Source organism: Lates calcarifer, linkage group LG2 (genome assembly GCF_001640805.2).
Source record: "Lates calcarifer isolate ASB-BC8 linkage group LG2, TLL_Latcal_v3, whole genome shotgun sequence".
NCBI lineage: Eukaryota > Metazoa > Chordata > Actinopteri > Centropomidae > Lates > Lates calcarifer.
Genome location: NC_066834.1, coordinates 26762524 through 26782151, shown reverse-complemented (window position 1 = coordinate 26782151; position 19628 = coordinate 26762524). Strand labels below are relative to the sequence as shown.

The following is a 19628-nucleotide window of genomic DNA, read 5'->3' as shown; positions in this document are numbered from 1 at the left end:
AATAAACTAAATTAGATAATAGGACAAGCATTACCAGAAAGATATAAGTTGTTCAGTAAATACACACTTAACACAACGTACCTGCCTCACAAGTAATTGTTTCAGTAGCTAAAAATCCCTGCTGTTGTTAACATCTGTTAGCATATTAGCACAGTGTTGCTAGGGAAGTAGAGAAAACAGGGAGTGTTAAAACCGCACTCAGCCTAGTCCTTCCCTGTCAGTCTGTCAGACCGAGTCCAGCGGAGAGGTGAACTCCTCCAGCCTATCTCCTGTCACCATGGCGCGTGTTGAGACATCTTCCAGCAGGCCATACCACCTGGTTATCTTCGGAGCCTCTGGCTTCACGGGGCAGTTTGTGGTGGAGGAGGTGGCCCGGACTGTGTCCGAAGGTCCTAAGGGAAACCTGAAATGGGCCGTGGCGGGCAGGAGCAAACAGAAGCTGGAAAAAGTATTGGAGCAGGCCGCTGGAGCCCTCAGTATGTACCCGAACAGCCTCAGTAGATGTGTTTGCTGCAGCAGAGTCAGCTTTTTAATTCATTTTTCGTCTGAGGTAACGTGAAGTGCAGGGATCTGTAGCTGGTGAACTGATTTTTCAAGTATACTTTGTGTTTTTTCGGCCAAGGGTATTGCTTATCTCAAGATGACTAATCCATACAAGTTTGGTCTGCTGATCATGATAAGTTTGACATGACTTTGACCCTAAACTTTGACTGAACTCTTTAAGTATAAGTCAGGTTGCATCAGAAAGCTGGAACAGTAAGCAGCAAATGGTTGATATTCCTGCTTCATACGGTAATTTATTAATCATTCAGTATATTTTCAGATGATCAGCTTTGTTTCAACAGTAATAAGTGCTGCAGCTAATTATTTTCTTGATTAATCTTAAATGATCAAAAATGATGGGCATTGACTTTCTGCTGATTGGCTAATCAATTAATTGATTATTTCAGCTCTGAGAGAAATAGAAATATAATTCACCTTTAATATGTGGAATGTGTAACAAATATTCACTGAATACAGTTAGTATGCCAGTGATTTTCCAGGTTGACAATTTGTATCCATGCAACACTCTAAACATGGAAAAGTAAGTCCATCACCAGATCAAGACCAGGGAGCTATTCTGCTGTCATGATAGTAATGTGAGTTTCCAGAGGATTAGATAGTTATTCTGTTGTCCCCCCCTCTTTGGCTTTCTCTTCGGGGAGTGTACAACAGCTGATGGAACATAACCGCTCACTGTACAATCCCCGTCCATGATGGCTCACACACAGCCTGACAAGTCATCTAGTCCACTCACTCAGTGAGTGCTGAAGACTGCAGTTTGTATTTTCAAAGTAAAATTTGGGCCCAGGCATCTGTGTTCTTGTATTGTATTTTTTCTTCTTTTTTCCTCACATACTTTCTTGCAATTTTTCACCAACTGTCCAGTGTTGTTTTAGACTGCTCCACAGACATTGTTTTTTCGACAGTGACTCTGTTTCATCCTCATTCTCCACAACTGTCCTTAGACATGCAGATGTGACTATTTAAGACTGGAAAATTAAAGTGCACAAGGGCCTGTGTGATGACATTTCATACCTTACTGTATATTCTCACTGAGCACCATCAGTCCAGTTTATTCATTATAACTTTTAATTGTTTTAACCCACATTTTAGGTCAGCTGTGTTCTATCACTAAACTATTCAAATACATTAAGAGACTTTTGGGCAACATTTTCTCATGTTGATAAAGGCAAAACAGCTGAGGGCGTTTATATAGAGCCCTAACTGCTTTGCATCTTTGGCTAGGTTGTAATAGCATAATTATAGTGGCATAATGGAGGTAATCCTGTTGAGACAGACTGAAACAGACAGACAGTGAGAATAAATGCAGCCATTGTACCTTGATATAGCATTATGCATAATAAATACTTTTAATTATATGAATAATGAATACTGATGTTTGAGAATTGGATGGTAAACTTAGCATCTATCCTTACACTGTGTCTGTGTGTGCAGGTAAACCTGAGCTGAGGACAGAGGTGGACATTATCGTGGCAGATGTTGAAGAGCCAGACTCCTTGGCAGCCATGTGCAAACAGGCTGTGATTGTTCTCAACTGTGTGGGGCCTGTAAGTTGACGGTTCCACAGAAATGTCTGTGTGTTGTTTTTACCACACAGAACTTGCTCCTTCTTTTGACACAAACTAGTATTCCCTTATGTTGTCTCACAACTTTGGCATCAGTGTAGCTCAACTTACCACCATCGTCCTCTGTATTTCTCCTCTCTCTCTCACACACACTTGGCTTCATGTACACAATGAAGGCCACTGACTTATAGTACACAATAAGTCGCATTGTCTTAAAAGTCAGAATGGAGAGGAGTTTTCCACCACCACTGCCTCACGTCCTGTGCATCATTCAGGTTCTTGTTTCAATCCAAATTCTTTCACTACAGTAGACACTACTATTGCACACAGCAGCATTATGCCAGCTTGGTTAAAAATGAGGCACAGAGTTGAAGCCATAAGGAGACAAAGCCATTTTGTCTTTCAGTTTCAGTTTTTATGTGTTGACAACATGAATACACTCATCTCTGTATAAGCATAAAGAGAATAAATCTGATTTAACCAGGGCAAGAAAAACCTCACAGTATTGTGTAAACCACATATCTGAGATAATATTATATGGAATTAAAACAAGGAGTACTAATCAGCAGAAATGAATCTGTGTAGTATAAATTGTTAACTGTGTACAGAAAATCAACCAAATCAAGATTAGTGTTATTATTACTTTTATTTATATAGAATTATTATTATGCCAAATGAATTATTATTCATTTAACAGAGAGAGAGAGAGGATTGTAACTTGCAGCGAGGGTCTCCAGGCCAGGAAGTGAACCATGGACGTTGCAGTTACGTTGTATGTGCTTTAACCATTTCGTCACTAGTCAACTTGTGATTACTTTTAAGGGCCATAAACAGACAGCCAATCATATGAATCAGACCACAATGACAACACAGTGAACAAGTTGAGTTTTGTGGAGAGACCTGGGTTCTGCAGCTGCACGGTGCACCATCAAGAAATTCCACTGTGTTTCTCTGTGGAAAGCTGGTGAAGGATCATGTCTTGTTGCTGCACTAGCAACACTGTGGTGCCAGGTGAAAATAAGTGGCTAAAGGGGGAAATATTAAAAAGTGTAACTGTATGTAAATGAATGTGTCTGTGTGTGTGTCTCTCTCTGTCTATAGTACAGATTCTATGGCGAGCCAGTGGTCAAAGCCTGTGTGGAGAATGGAGCCCACCATATTGACATCTGTGGAGAGCCTCAGGTATGTATACTACTGTATTTCTGTTCTGTTTTGTTAGTTGTGTGTGTGTGTGTGTGTGTGTGTGTGTGTATGTGTTTATCCTTGCCCTTTCATTTGGTTTGACCTGAATCCTACACTTAACAACATTGACACTTTGATATTGCCCTCGTCTCCCTCCATTACTTATGTACCCGACTTGAATGACTGAATTTATAAACTCTAATATATGTTGCTTTTTAAGTTTAAACAACACGGATGAATTGTGCTGAAATGAATGACTTCCCAACACTATTCCTGCTGCATTATGTTTCGTACATGCTGTTGCTGGACACTGCATGGATGTTGACCTACAGGGTTGTATTCCAGAGAGCAGGTTTACAGAAAACTCTGAGCTTGTTAGCCCTTATTGGAGAGTAAGTCTGAGTTTTTTGTTCCAGAAACCCACTCACATTACAGCTGAATGAATATATTAAAAATATCATATTGTAACAAATGGTAGGATTCCAACTCTTTATCGTTCATTTAGGAAATTCAAGTCAGCTGAATAATGAATGAGAGGACTGTGCTGAATACTGCAAAATGTAATAGTCTGAACTTATTGAATTTTTTTTCTCCAACTCGCAGATGAATATATCCAGCTCCACTGGGTTGTAACTTGGTATTTTAGTATCACAACTTCATTGATGATGGCTTATTTCACACATTCACTCAACTCAAAGTCAACATTCTCAAAGTAGATTGACCTAAGTCTGATCAGCTGTTTTGAAACTTGAGAACTTGAATTTCTCATCTGAGCGTTAGTCAGCACAGAGTCCAGGGTTAGATTCAGACGAGCAGGCCCCAGATGTCCGAACGCTGGGCTTGGCTGTTGTTTGTGTTTGGATTAAATGGGAGACGTGCTGACTTTCATGCTGTAGCCTGTTAGACAAAATTATCCCTCACTTGGCGGCATGACAGCACTTTTCCCTCATGGTCAGTTGCTCGTCTGTGTAATATAGCATGTCTCACTGAAACACTGTTAGCACTCTGATGGTCTAATTTGAGGTTTATGTGTATTTTGAGGCTGTGTCTCGGTTCCTTTAGGGTCTCTGAAAGTACACACAATATTCCACCACTTTCAGCACATTAGAACAGAACTTGTCTAAGAAAGCAATGCTGACCTTTCTGTAAATGTAATTTTGAAAAAAAGCTGGCAAGTATTGTATGTGGACTAATTGATGCTTGGTTTATTAGGTGTTTTAGAAGTTGAACTATTTGCTGATTGTATTGTATTGCACAATAACAAAACATCTGTGTGTGTTTCTGTCTGGCCCTGTACAGTTTCTGGAAGGCATGCAGTTCAACTACAGCAGCCAGGCAGCTGACAAAGGTGTGTACATCATCGGGAGCTGTGGATTTGACTCCATACCTGCAGACATGGGAGTCCTCTACACCAGGGATCAGTTCAAGGGTACGCACAGACTGACACGCACACATACCTAAACTCAGTAACATTGAAAGGCCCCCCCACACCTCCTCCCTGATACTGATATGCAATGGTCCATTCACTCACTGTCTGTTGCTATAATTGAATATTTCATTGTTGTATCAGCCCCTGCTAAAATATGGTGTGTGTGTGTTCATCCACAGGTACACTGACTGCATTGGAGAGTTTCCTGACTGTCAGCTCAGGACCTGAAGTATGTAACTACATTTCCCATAAGTCCACCAGCTTGCTTTGGATCCCCTATCACCCCTGTGCTCTGTACTTCCTCCCTTTGTACATATGTTACTCTGTCTCCCTCTCTCAGGGTGGATGTATCCATGATGGCACGTGGCAGTCTGCCATCTATGGTTTTGCGGACAGCCACAAGCTCCAGAGTCTCAGGAGGAAGTTTAATCACAAACCTCTCCCCACTGTTGGCTCTAAGCTTAAACGCAGGTAGGTAGATTAGTAATTAGTAATGCCTTTTAGCTTTTTTCCAAAAGAAATCAAATCCTCTACTTTTCCTTAAAGGCACTTAATAAAGCAACTTACTGGTCTGATTATTTATGTTTGCAGCTAAATTTTAGGCAACCTGATAGACCAGTACATAATCCTCTTATCACATTTGAATACATTTTGTGTTTTCTCAGTATGTTTTTTTTCTGTGTGTGTGCATTTGCAGGGGAACATTATTTTACAGCAATGAGATCCAGCAGTATACTGTGCCCTTCATGGGCTCTGATCCCTCTGTTGTGAAGAGAACTCAGCGCTTCCTGGCAGAGGAATATCAGGAAACACCAGTCAGTCTTTTTTTCCCCCTGCCTTCACATCATGTCCCCTTTATCCTTGGTTAATCTTCCATTAATGATTCACTCGAACCTGCTGTGTCTAATCTTAGTTTATCCATCACATAAGTGATGAATAATGATAGTAGAAAAAAAAAAAAATGTCTGCAAACTATCATCACCTCAACAGTCAGCATAATCAGATGACACCAACACGAATGCTGAAGTTTCCAGAGCATTAAATAATGTGTTACTGTGAACCCTAGGTTCAGTATGGAGCGTATGCTGGAATAGGAGGCATTGGCAGCATTATCAAGCTAATGTTTGCTGGCATGATGTTCTGGTTCTTAGTCAAGTTCAGTTTTGGACGCAACCTGCTCATCAAGGTAAACAAACATGGCATGTATAAAAACAAGTACAAGACACAGTACAATTTACATTTCACAACTGACTGTCTGTTGTTTGTACCCACATTCTCAGCACCCTGAGTTCTTCTCCTTTGGACTCTTCTCTAAGGCTGGACCAACTAGAAAGCAGGTAAAGTGATGACAGCAGACAGTTGAGGCTTAAGTTCATGCACAACACCAATTGTTAGTTTTCTGTGTTTTTACATATATATATATATATGTGCGTTTATCTATGTGTGCATCAGATGGAAGCTTCATCCTTCCAGTTTGCCTTCTATGGAGAGGGATACGCAGAGGGTGAGGACCCCTCGCAAGGAAAACCTAGCAGCAAGATCCGCACACTGGTTCAGGGACCAGGTAACTGGAAATTAAAAACCCTAGTGTAGTTCAAGGTTTCCCTCAGTAAACAGTTTGGCTTTCTTTTTCTTTTTTTGCAGCATGCAGCAGAACATTTTATCAAACTTTTCAAGTACAGGAACAAAACACTTTAGAGTAAGGGTTATGGTTAAACAATAAGACAGTGTAACTTGTGTCTCTCCTTTCCAGGTTGGTTTAATGAGGCCAGTTGCCCAGTCTAACAGGTTTAACGTGTATCTTGATGTGTGGAGTTATTTTGTTGTCTCTGTTATTGCTCAGAGTGTGGATACGTGGCCACACCCATTGCCATGGTACAGGCTGCCCTAACCATCCTCAATGAATCCACTGCCTTGCCCAAGAAGTGAGTTATCACAGCCCAAATCTACTGCCTGACCTGGACTTTACACTCAAATACAAACACAGCACACACCCTAAATTTTAGAACTGGGTGATTGTTAGCCTGTGAAAAACCAGATGGGAATTTAGTGCATTTGTTCTGTTTAATAGAAAGACAAACAGCTACTGTTGCTACTGTGCAGGGTTTTAAACATTTCTTTATTTTTACAATGTAAATATAACATCCATGAATTTAATCACGTCACTTGATAAAATCGGTGACATGGGTGCAAAATTCTTACTTTTATCCTTCATTTTCCAGGGGAGGAGTGTACACTCCAGGGGCTGCTTTTGCAAAAACCACCCTGATTGACCGCCTCAACAAACACGGCATCCAGTTCTCTGTTATCTAAAGTTCATCCCCTCTGACGCCGTACTCCAGGTTTTTCTGAGCACTTACTAATATGCATAAAAACAACTGGGAAGTTTCCAACTTTAAAAGAGAGCTATTTAATCACAAGAGCCTTCAAGAGTGATGGAGTACACTTTCAGATGAAGTCCTAACACCCATATTTGATGAAACGTTTCAGCATTTATCCCTTTCATTCAGTCAGAAACTTGCCAGTCTCCTTTTGGCTTGAATGTACTATTAACCCTCCGCTTTTAAGACAAATAGCACAACTGTGGCAGTGTTTTGGAGCCAAGGACGGTGAAAGAACAGTGCTATGTAAATGGGTTTAACATGGTTTTCTCATGATGTGATTATAGCTAATGAAGAATTTTGGCCAGTATTTGGTTTACTCCCTGTCTTTGAACACAGAAATTAAATTCATTTGTAGCTAACTGGAAAGAATGTGTTCTCTCTACCCCTGTACACTACCAGGTGATAAAAGAGAAAACATGAAGAGGTCCCTATTATCAGACCAAAGACTGGATTAGTGACTCTTTGTACAGATAGATGATGAAACCCTGTACTAATCAAAGTCTCTAATGATAGTGTATCTGCAACAACTGGATAAAAAGCTCCTCCTTGAGTCTGCCCAGGATCTACCCAAAGAGCAGTAGATAGTTGAACACAGGTTAAAAATCTCACGTTCCCTTGTTCCCTTGATCCAAGTTGTTTAACAGCCACAGTATAGTAGGCAGATAATTCATAATAATAATCACTGTGGCAGAGTAGAGGATTGAGATCAGTAGTGAGCTTTATTTTAAAAAGTGTGAACTGTTCTAAGAAAAAACAACTGTCAACTGTGTCAGAAACACAAACCTCTACAATCTCTCTGTGTTGTCCTTGTAACATACAGTAGCTTTATGTGTACAAGGACATGACGCCCTAAGTAGCACTAACATGGTAGTCGTACATGTGTCGTTCTGGTTCAGTGAAGTGATGCTGCCAATAGAGAATTAGAAATCTGCGTGTGCACGTACATGCTTGCCTTTCCTGGCCTGGCCTGTTAGTTAAAAATCCAGATTGCTCGGTTTGACAGATAGTAGTTGAACTATCACTAAATCATCCTACTTTATTCAGTGTTTGTTTTTGTTTTTGTAGCTGAATGTTGCAGCGGCTCACCTATCTGAATGTTTGCTTTTGAGCCTTGTCAGAAAATGCATCAAAGCTGTTTATGCACAAAACGGCACGAGTTACTCCATGAAACTGAACAGATGCTCTCTGCTGTTTAGTTAACAGGTGTGTTAAAAGTTTGTTTGTTTTGAAATCTGAAGACATTTTTTGGTCATGTGGACTGGAATAATTTCACAGACAGAGTGATAGGGTTGATCTCAGTCCAGATATGTTTTTCACTTGTTTGAGTGTTTCAGTGTTTGAGCATTATGTGCACGTCACAGTTTTGGGGCTTTGTTTTGGTGTGCTTTGCTTTGAATGGGCCTCATAAATAAAGCCAACTCTGCTAATAAAAATACGTCTTGGGTCTTTCTCACACAGCTTTATGGAAAAATATTGATAATGCACTTAATGCATTTCTCAAGTGGAGGTTATCAAGATCTGTTGTTTTTAATTAGGGTTTATTTTAAAATAAAAACAAACATATCCCTTTATGCTGTAAAGCATCCCAGAAAATTCACCCAAAAGGCTGAGACATCTTATGCAAAGGCGATGTAGTAGCTTTCAGTCTGCTCCACCATGGTTATATTTTACATTTCATTCAATGTCTTGGAGTGCTCTGATAACTGAGGACTTAAGGTGTTCAGTGCCCTGCTGTCAACTCTACAATAGAGTGAATAAAAGGAGTCATCTTAGTTCACCTGGCATGTTTTGTGGTCAGTTATCTACCAGCAATTATAGCTCACTGTTTAAAAGACATAGTACTATTTCAGGTATTGTTTTAAATCTCAGTGAGTCTCAGAGAGAGTCTGGGAATGGTGTATGTGGGCATATCCAACCCTTACTTGACCTGCACAGGGCTGGTGTCAGAGCACTGATCTGAGGGTTAAAAGAGCAGAAATAACCAAAGGTGGATGTACAGTGAAACCATAATTCCCCTGACCACACACTGATATACTAAATCATCAGTTAAGAAGTCAACTCTTGTATTGGTGGTCAGACATTATGTATGGAGGCCAGCAGGTGTGTAAGACAAACATCGACACAGGTGTCCTCAGAGTTCACTTGCTTTCTTAGTTGATAGTAAAAATGATTTTGTCATGCGTCACTGTTTGGCCGCACAGTAATGACGTATCTGTTTGACATTAATCCAAAAGATCATTGGACTCTTAAGAGTCTTCAGTGTGAATTGTATGTATGTAATGTAAAAGAAATAACTTGAAGTTACTCAAAGCAGAATTTTTTACACTGCTGGATTTCATACTACAGTGAAGGATTGATTGTTATGTTTCATCTATCTATCCATCCATATATCCAGGATATTGTAATTTTCATTTTTCTACTGAACTAGTCAACATGGCATATTTAATATGGCTTAAAATGAATTGGATGTGACCTTAAAGAGCTGACCGGATATGTTGGCTTCCATGGTGAGTGCTGCTATAACCATTAACTTGTCTATACAGGAAAAGAGTGTAACATCTTAAAGGGAATAGATATTAAATAAAACCCTAGATATATTAACAAAATTCAAATATTTATTCATAAAAACACAGTTCTCTCCTGTACAAAACAGACAGAAAAATGTTCATGGCTAAAAACTGTGGGAAGGATAATTACTTTATCCATATAATTCTCTTGGTTGTAGAAATTTGCACAATTTGTATACAGTAGGATTTGCTCCATCACATTTCACACTTGTTTTTCATACTGTCTCTTGGTTCAGCAGCTGGTGAGAGTAGATGGCATCTTCGTAATGGTATTTCTGTGCTATGGCCATGATAGAGTCATTGCATCTGATCCTGCTCAGAACCTGCAGCACTTCAACCACAGCAGACCTGCAGTACACAGGCAAAAATCAGTGTAGATTAGAGAATTACAGTTAGGTTGTCATTAGAAATGTATGAGGAAACGTGCACTTATTTATAAACCTAACCACTAAATGAATAAAATACGTCATGGTTTGCGAACAGGAGGCAATTTTTTTGTCCAACTGCTGGTGCATCATCAAGTAAAGACAATCATAGAACCTCCTCAATGAATAAGGATACTAGAAGTACAGCAACACAAATAAAGGGCTTTCTTTGGAAACTCTCCAAGATGCTCCCACCATTACCACACATTGTGGGACTGACCAACATTAGTGGACTAAAATCTTCCAATGTTGTCCTGAGGTCACAGAAAAACCACTTAAACCAGATCCAAAACCCACCACCCCACTTGGCCTTGTTAATAAACATGATACAACACCTCCAGCTAGGAAAAAAATGAATTTTCATTAAGCAGGAACATAAATAAGCAAAGACACCTTGTGGCATCCTTTTTTTTGTTTAAGTACTCCTTCATGTAATTGTTTTAAAGTATTTTTCAATTAAACCCCAATAAATATTTTTTTTAATAAAAAAAGATGAACTTAAATATATGATTAAATTAAAATGTAGAAGTTTTTTTCCTCATTTCATGGTCTAAGTTCACCTTACAGCAATTCCAAGTTTTTTTTTTCTTGTAACATGTAAACACGTATTTATTACCTAGTGTCTGGATCTTTAGGAGACTGTTGTTTGCAGATGGTGTGAACTTTCTGAACGAGGTAGTTTTCAAAATTCTGGAGCTGAGGCAAACAGTTATTCTCCCCTTTGAACCAAGAGAGCGGGAGACTATCTGCTATCTGCAGAGAGAGGGAGAGAGAGAGAGGGTAGAGTGAGGTTAAGGAAGAAAAAAGATCGAAGCAAGTGAGGAGGAGACTGCTAACAATCAGACCATTGTCAAACATAAAAGACTGCTGCACAGACACACGTCCCATATTAGAGGTGATTTATCTAAATACCTTTTTGCATATAAGGACAGTATTGTTGGATTGAGTCTGACTGGACAGAGTGATCATCAGGTATCGGTTCAGCAGTTTGTCCAACATCAGCTCCTTCAATACAGACTCAGGAAGCAACAAATCCCATTTCTCCATGTTACCTAGTAGCTAATACAAAAACACAAAACTCTGGTTAACAGCTTAGCAGAATATAGCTCCCCACACAATATAAGATACCCAAGTGTTTTTTTAAAAAGTATCTGTCACCGAGCAGTACTTTTATGGCCGTCCAGAATTGCTGTTCCCTGAATTGACTCTGAGGAGACGACCTGTCCTCTAGGAACCTAAACAGAAAATAAAAAAGCATAAATAAAAGATGAAGAGACCATAAAACATCATAAGACAATCTGACACAATTTTGATTGATCTAATCCTTTTAAAAATACAAAGCAGGTCACTGATCCAATATATCTAATGACTGAGTAGAGACATTGGACATGTTTGTGTCTGTACTGTATGCTGGACGAGTAAAAGAAGACATGTCTTTGTCATGAACAAAGAAGAAGATGTGGAAGATGTACAAGAGCATAAAATATATGTCACACTGTCCTTAACAAGAAGGATGCTGAGGCGAAGATAAATGTGCTTTTTCACTGTTAGTCATTTAAATAATCAATAAACGTGTTACTGTAAAAGGTAAAAAAGAAACTGACTTCTTGGGGTACAGAGGGATGAAGATATCTTCATCTACACAGCCCCTCAGTCTCCGGCCCACTGCTTCTATGAATGTCTGTACAGGACATAAACACACATCATTAACACAAACATGGTCATATATTGTATCTGACATGCACATTATTGTATATTATAGGTTTTCATATCTTTTCTCTTTGGAGCCTGTTGCTTGAGTGAAACTTTTAAACATTAAAAATCTGCTGAAGTAGTAGTGCAGGATAGAAGCAGGATGATTTCTGTGTTGACAAATACATATAAGCTTGATGTTTACGTGTTGGCTTCACCTTGACTGGTTTACTCTGCTCTCCTTCAAAGATAGAATAGTCCTCCCTCAGTCTGTGGCAAACATCAGAGAGACAGGCTGTCTGTTGGCGGGACATGGGATCCCACACCAGCTCCACAAAGGCTAAACAACAAAGCAGAGCAAAGACAGACAGGTATACAGGTATAATGCTTCTGTAGTATGACTTATTTGTAGGCTTTAACAGGCTAAAGAGATGGAGGAAAGAATCAGTGGGTGAAGAATCACCCTGTTACTGGAGCATGTGGTGGAAGAACAGGAAGCAGAGGAGGAGGAGGGATACAAGAAACATTTTGTACTTGGAGACAAATGATAGAAATATGATACAAGTGCAGTCTGCAACTAGTAAAAATAGTTTTTTTCCTCCAGGAAATTATGTACAGTCTGCCTGAAATGAAACCTGCTTTGAACAACTGCCGAGCCTTTCCAGACTACAATGAGTTAAGTAAAACTTTACTCAAGCTCTTAAAATCAACAAGTAATCTTTCCATTTATAAAAAACATTATTCCAAAGAATATTAGTTATATGTTATCACTGCAGTTTTAAACAATGTGTGTGTGTGTGTGTGTGTGTGTGTGTGTGTGTGTGTGTGTGTGTGTGTGTGTTACCAGTTATTTTTGGTAGGACAGTCTTTTCTATGATATTAGACAGTGTCTGTCTGTCTGTGTGCTCAAGCTCCTCATGGCCGTGTCCATGACAGAAAGTCTCCACTGCTGTGAACCATGGGAGGTTTTCAAAGTCCCCACTGGCATCCTGAAACACACACATTACAGTGGGCACATAAATGTCATATGTTGTGTAACGCCAGATAATGTATAACCAGCCCTCTGTGTTTGTGTGTCCAAATGTTTGATTACCTTTAGTGGGTTCCACGCCAGTAGCTGATGTCTAATGATGGGGTTCAACAGCTTGGGCAGACACAGAGAGATGTAAGCATTGTGGTATGAGTCAGAGTAAGATCCTCTCCATTCTTCAAAGCGAGACAGAATCTTTTTAACGTCGCAGAAGTCGTCCTGGACATCAGAAAACACAGCCTGGGACCTCAGCAGGATATCAGCTGGAGAGGGAGCAGAGAGGGAAAGAAAGAGAGTGAGACAAAAGCAACAAAAGGATCTTTTAATTCAGCCTGGACATAATAAGGTTCGATTTTTCTCTGTAAAATTTTTTATACTGAAAAGTGAAAGAACAAGAGAGAGTGGAAAACCAAAAGAGAAAAAGAGAAACTTGCAGTGAGAAGAGTACAGACTTTTATTGAAGCCTGGTAAAATTTTACTGTATCACACTTTATAGTGCGAAGGCTGTGCTGTTAAAACACTTAAGCTTTCAATTAAACAGATGAGAGCTGAACAGATTGAATTCCTCCTTACCCATCTTCTTCTGTAGCTGCTGCTCCTCTTCTGCTGAAGGTTGTGTGTCCTCAGGAATATCAAAGTCTTCCTCAGTTTTAGAAGCAGTGCCCACCACACTGCGACACATCAGACAAATATTATACAAATATCGGTGTAAAAGTAGAATGATGTTCCTTTATCACAGAACTTGTGCATACCCTGTTTTGTGGGAGAAAAAGGAAATTATATCTTGAAAGATATTTTATTACACTCACCCTTGAGTTTCTGTTCCGTTGGCTGAGCCTCCACCCTGCTCATCTGTGCTATCTAAAAAAAAGGGACATGAAAAATTTTAATATTCCTTCTTAGAGCCTTTTTCACCTTCCACTGCCAGGGCCTCTCAAAACATCCCCAAGATTTTCACTGTAAACCTGAAGTAAAATTCCATTATTTTCGATGTCCACACCAAAGAGTTTCTGCAGCCTAAAATGTTCCTCCTGGGAAACAATGTAAAGAAAGGAGTAAATTAATTTCACTTACTTTTTTGTATCTTGTTGTTGATACACTGTAATCACTTAAAGTCAGCGGCTTTCAAGTAAAAAACTTAGTCTCTTACTGACTTGGATCCAGAATAACAACAAACACACAAATGTGGTTTATTCTGAAACTACATATAAAACACAAAAGGAATGTTTACAGATTCATCACAATCCACATAGAAACACAGGCACACAAAAATGCACAAACTCACAGCTGAGCTGCTGCAGGCGGTCAGCCTGCTCCTTGACCATCTGTCTTCTCTGAGCCAACAGCGCCTCCATGTGGTCAGACAGCAGAGTGTGAAGCTCCAGTTCCAAAGAGTTGATCTCAACAACCTGCAGTCAACATATTATTCTCACTCAGAAAATCATCACCATTTTTCTTCCAAGGCAGCACATTAATGTTACCTTCAGGCTGCTGGTGTTGAACAAAATCTCTTTATAGATGAATAATGTAAAATATAATGGACATATATTATTCTCATTTGGTTTTGCACCCTCTAACAGCTGACTTGGACCTGTCATCGGCTGTGGTTGCCCTGGTTGGCCGTGTGTCATAAAAACTCCTCAGCATCACTTGCCTTTGTTTTGGAACTTTCTGTTGACACACTGTATTTATTTTACCAAATTAGTAAAGGTGTGCCAGTCTGTCTGAGTTTTACATGGTGAGAGAGATAAAATAAACATGTGTTATGAAAAATTACTTTATGATAAATGTATTATTATTTATTTGATATGGACATCGCAATAACATTGGACAAACCAGATTGCTTGAGAGTTTTAGTGCAAGTGCTAATTCTCAACACTTGTCCATAGGAGGCTTTTAAGAAAAGAAAATAAGAAAGTACATGGAATAAATGAAATATGCAGTATAAATAAGCAGGACCATAATCACACCAGTTATAAATAATCAGAGAATAACAATCATTTCATCAACACTGCCAACCAAAGCTGGTTATCAGCCCGGAAACCACTAAAATTTAAGAGTCAGGCCCTTGACATGTTTGTTTTTAAGGGATAGTTAACGGGAGAGCTAAATAAGGATAGACTTATTATTTTCTGACCTTCTCCCGCATACACTCCACCAAGTTGTGAACATAGAGGGTCATGGCCCGGTAAAACTTCAGCTGGCTCTCTGAGGAACTTTCCTCCAGAGTCTCCACTGAGGTTTTCGCACTCTCAACATCCCCCTCCATCCTCCTCAGCTCTGCCTCCCGCGCTCTGTGCACCTCCTTCAGAGAGTCCAGTCTAGAGAGGAGAAAAAAAAGCAAGGACAGTTAATGAAATGAGGAAAACTTGTTGTATATGTTTGATTACAACACATGTACCATTTGTCACTATGGAGTTAAAAAAAGGAGGAATATGAGCATTAAAAAGGTTAAGAAAAACATCTGATCCAAAACTATTATATCACAGATATTTCGAATTGTTATAGTGTGATATTAAAGCAGATGGAGCTAGAGGAATCTTACTTTCCAGTGATCCTCCTCTTGACCATTGAAACACTGACAGGGGGAAGAGTCTTTGGGATTCTGGCCCCTGCTGATCTCTTCTTTTGTCTTTGTCTGTCTCGCCTGCTGCTGCTGGAGCTGCTGGATTCACTGCCAGATGGACTCTGAGGAGAAAAGGAGATGATAAAGGATTTCAAAGCTGCAGTGCAGAGTGGGAGAAGCTACAGTGATAGAACACTTGAGTCTTCAGAAGGAGAGACTGTTCTGCCATATGCCTAGTTCTAGACCAGATAGAACAGGAGAGCAAACAGCAACACAGAAAAAATATCAGACTAGAAGAAAAAGAAAAACTGAAAGAAAAAGGAAGAATCCAAGAAAATATGGAGAAAAAACATGTACAGAGGAAAAAAAGAGAAAAAGCAAAAATATTTTATGGGCCTTCCTACCTGTTCTCCTGGCCATCTCTTGACTCCCTTCCCAATTTGTGTCTCCTCCCAAAGTTCCTGCTCTTCCCCATCAGTCCCAGACAGACTACCATCACTTTCTCCTAGATTCCACAAAAACATACAAAATAGTACTATTCTTCATAATACTACTTCATATTCCCACAATCTGGTGCAAAGCAAGCAGAATTATTCACTTTCCTCCCCTCTTTTTCTCCCCTCTTCACCCCATCTTCCTCTTCTCCCCCTCTCTCATACCAAGCTTCTCTGCAATCCTCTCTCTGATGCTCTTCAATCGTGGGGCGAACTCGATTCTTCTCTCATGATCATCTGGCTCATCATCGTCATCATCAACCCTGTCTTCTTCATCCTCCCTGCTGTAGTGATCCGGTGTGCTACCGGCGGAGCTGCGGCCATCTCTGCTCAGAGGGATGTACTCTTTCTGGGCTCGAGTGGCACGACGCTGCCTCCTGGCTGCCTCGATCTCTTCAGCGTTTGGGATAACTACTGCAAAGACAGATTGACAGACATAAAAATGAACATGCAGGTAGACAAACACACAGGAAATGTGCACTGTGTATACAGCTGTGATATCTAACAAGGTTTTTACACAGTGTGATAAATTTGTAACAACAAAAGCACCCAAAGGCAGACTCACACACATTATAGTCCAACAAAAACACATACCTGGTTTAGTGGTAGAGTGGCTAGAATCTGAGGCTGAGCTGGCTGTAGGAGACCTGGCATCATCTTCATTACTATCATTGTCATCATTGTCACTGTCATCCTCTTCATCATCATCATTGTCGTCATTACTGCACAGACCATGTGGTGAAGCCTGGCTGCCATAATCATCATCATTCCTGGGAGAACCAGATGGTGGGACACATACACTTGCTGGGGCTGGGAGAGAGGGAAGGGAGTCATTTCAAAGTGTGATGATGTTAGCATGTATTTAGTGCATGCATACTGTATGCGTAAGTAAAGCTAGTGCTGGTGTGTAAGGGTCATGACAGTTTTCAACAGGATCCATTCAGGCACCTACCTCTGCTGGGGATGGTCTTGGTAGGTGAAGCTTCCTTCTTCCTGACTTGGAACAGCACAGCTTTATCAGATGACTTCTTCAGTTTAAATTCTGGTTCTTCAGCTAAGGCAATAAGAGGAAAACCATAGATCCATGAGAAATAACCTTGCTGTTGAGCCCCTTTTGACCCCAACTGTCACCCTCTATACAGTGTCAGACGTTGTCGCCTCCAAGTGTCACGACAAGCCACTAATTTAGCTGACTGCAGGACTTGTCTAAGTTGATAGTGAACTTTAGACGTGCATATCCCCTGAAAATTTTGCACTTGAACAAATTTGACATGCAGTGAACTAGGGGCTTTTGGAGCCACTGGAGGTCTGGGATCAGCTGACAGACAGAGATGAGGTGAAAGATATGAAGGAGACAAAGTAACTGACGATAAAATTCCATAACAAGAGGTCTGGTCAAATACATTCTGTCAATATATCTATATTATATTGAGCCTTATTAATACAGTACAAATGCTAACTCCTGCTGGCAATTTAAGGGAAAATTAACTTAATATTTCCTTTGTCTCGGACGTTGCTTTAACGTCCGTAAACGTCCCCCTGGGGTCCATCTTTAATAGACTTCAAAACGCCGTATTAACACCTAGTTACCTTCTTTATCGTCAGAGAAACTAAGGACGGTAGATGTTTTCTTTTTCCCGCCATCTTTGTCCTTTCTCCTCTCTTCTTTTTCTGCTGTCACGTCCAGCGTCTCCTGGTCCTCTCCGTCGCTGCTGTCCGGCTTCGAAGGCGTCAAATCCTGCTTCGAGGTGCAAGAGATGCCGCGGCCCTGGTTCACTTTGGATTGTTTATTTACCACAGCCGGCGCTTTCTCAGTCTCCCCTCCATCTCCGCTGCACTTGTGCTGGTCCTCTTCGTCACTGGAACTCTCTTTTCTCTGCCTAAAGTTTCTCCGGGGCTTTTTGTTGAACATTTCGCTCCATTCACCGTGGAAGAAGGCGCTGAGTTGTAAACTTGAGGAGAGAGGCGTGATACGTCACGTCGGAAATTGCTTGAAGAAGTCGCAAGACGTAACGTAAAACAGCCGCAATGCACCACGGGCGATGTAGTGGGCATGTTAGGGCTTCTACACCAGACTATATAGAAAAAAACAGGCAACTTTTTACATTCTTGTGATATTTAAAACGGCACCATGAATTAAAACATTTTCACATATGGTACTCAATAGTAATGTGAGCCCTGCTTTTGTCAGTTAGGCCATCTTTATTGGGACTGCCCGTTCTACTATGTAAATATAATAGTCAAGAGACATTAATAATACATGAGTGTTGGTGGAATATGTGTGGTAAAGTGTCAACCAAAATCAAATGAGTTTAATAATATGGCTATCTGTCCTTACATCGACGTATGACAACGTTAAAACACTCTGTAGGTAGCTTAAGTCTTTGAATTACTTCTTATGAAAACAAATAACTGTGGTTATAGAGTTGGCTCCTTTCTTATCTCTCTCCCATCATCTCTCCCATCAATTGTTCTCCTTCTCCATCTGTTGAACTTTTATTCCTCCCTGTCTCTCTCCTCCCACTCAGTGGACGGTCAGACGTTAACAGCCACCCATCAGTCGTCGTCAGCCATGTTGTTGGTGTGACACACTGAGCTGTCAGCAACAGGTTCTCAGACAAGTACCGCTGCTAAACTTTAACATTTCTCCAATAAATACCGCTCTCTTTGGATACTAAACCTCTACAGAGTGTCTGGGAAACCTCTCAGAAGTGGCGGGTGATAACTTCAGGCCCCTCGAAAGCTCAGAAGTTGATGTTTTTTGGCCGCAGTGAGAGAGGTACGCAAGCGAAACTGCTTATCTAAGCATGAGTGTAAGTTTGATGTTGTATTGGTAGTGTTTCTACAGATGACTTTTAGGTTTCACATACGCTTTTAGACTATGTGTACTCTTGCCTTTTGACGTTTGTTTAGTTTGTCCTGTTTGATTCAGGAATAGAAAAGAAAAACCTATATTTGAAGGAGGGGGTTGTGCTCTTGTGCTGATCTGGGACCAGGGATGGGAGTTAGGTTAGCTAGCTAAGTTATGATTTCATTAGATGTTAGTTACTATCGATACCCAGATATGGGGCATTTTTTTGGTACTTCTGCAAAGGCAGATTTGCAGGAAAGTCCTCTAAATTCCTCTCGGTTCAAACTAGTTGAGCAGGTTGCAGGCTGGTCCCAGGCTGGCTGGTGACAAGCGATCAGGGAATGTTACTCTATCAGTTTATCTTACAGGCAGGCAGAGGGAGGTATAAGTTAGGTTGAGACTGGAAATAATGAAAACCCGTGGCCTTCAAGACAGCAGCAGTGCTCAGTTATGAGTGTGATAGGAGATTTTGGCCTTATTTGTGTGTCTCTAGAGCTGACAATTGTCCAAAACATACACGCAGTCACCAGAGAATAAGCATAACTTCCACTATCAGTGATGGCTACCAGTAACCCAGCACAGAGGTTTGTAGGGATCCACAATATCTATATTTTTGCCAGGGCTTGATAACTGACCATTTCTTTGTGTAAATATTAACATCCATAACATTTGTCTGGATTTGATTTTATTGTTTGCATGTTGTAACTATGGTTTCCATGAGTGTCCTCATTTACTGAAGGTGGTGAGTGGAAATGACTTCAGTTATTTTTTGTAATATTTTCAGACATCTTTTGCAATTAAAAGGCAGATTTAAAATCTTTACTATCAAGTACAGCTGTAAAACTTTATTGCATCATCAGCATTATCAGGTGTAGTTTT

The 19628-nt window shown here is 40.3% G+C and overlaps 3 protein-coding genes across 4 annotated transcripts in view; 2 read left to right on the top strand and 1 right to left on the bottom strand.

Moving 5' to 3' along the window:
- The first annotated feature begins 48 nt into the window (after window positions 1–48).
- Window positions 49–8557, top strand: LOC108876888 (saccharopine dehydrogenase-like oxidoreductase). The gene is made up of 12 exons (XM_018666684.2): window positions 49–476; window positions 1999–2111; window positions 3231–3311; window positions 4611–4740; window positions 4920–4969; window positions 5081–5211; window positions 5438–5555; window positions 5807–5926; window positions 6021–6077; window positions 6193–6304; window positions 6584–6665; window positions 6963–8557. Exons 1-12 carry the CDS (start codon window positions 278–280, stop codon window positions 7051–7053), a joined length of 1284 nt encoding a protein of 427 aa, XP_018522200.1. The 5' UTR covers window positions 49–277; the 3' UTR covers window positions 7054–8557.
- A 1162-nt stretch (window positions 8558–9719) lies between these two features.
- gcfc2 (GC-rich sequence DNA-binding factor 2) lies at window positions 9720–17897 on the bottom strand. The gene is made up of 18 exons (XM_018666679.2): window positions 17489–17897; window positions 16851–16952; window positions 16493–16708; window positions 16064–16312; window positions 15809–15909; window positions 15384–15526; window positions 14976–15159; window positions 14124–14247; window positions 13648–13699; window positions 13412–13509; window positions 12902–13101; window positions 12653–12797; window positions 12027–12148; window positions 11721–11797; window positions 11285–11351; window positions 11029–11175; window positions 10733–10869; window positions 9720–10039 (listed from the first exon to the last, which is right to left on the bottom strand). Exons 1-18 carry the CDS (start codon window positions 17808–17810, stop codon window positions 9907–9909), a joined length of 2619 nt encoding a protein of 872 aa, XP_018522195.1. The 5' UTR covers window positions 17811–17897; the 3' UTR covers window positions 9720–9906.
- Window positions 17898–18446: 549 nt separating this feature from the next.
- itsn2b (intersectin 2b) overlaps window positions 18447–19628 on the top strand; it is a 31635-nt gene continuing 30453 nt past the window's right edge. The window contains exon 1 of one of the 2 annotated variants that reach the window (XM_018666870.2): window positions 18447–18677. The gene's annotated coding sequence lies outside the window, so the exon portion shown is untranslated. Of the gene's footprint in view, window positions 18712–19628 lie in introns of both variants that reach the window. The other variant, XM_051077654.1, reaches the window with a different exon arrangement.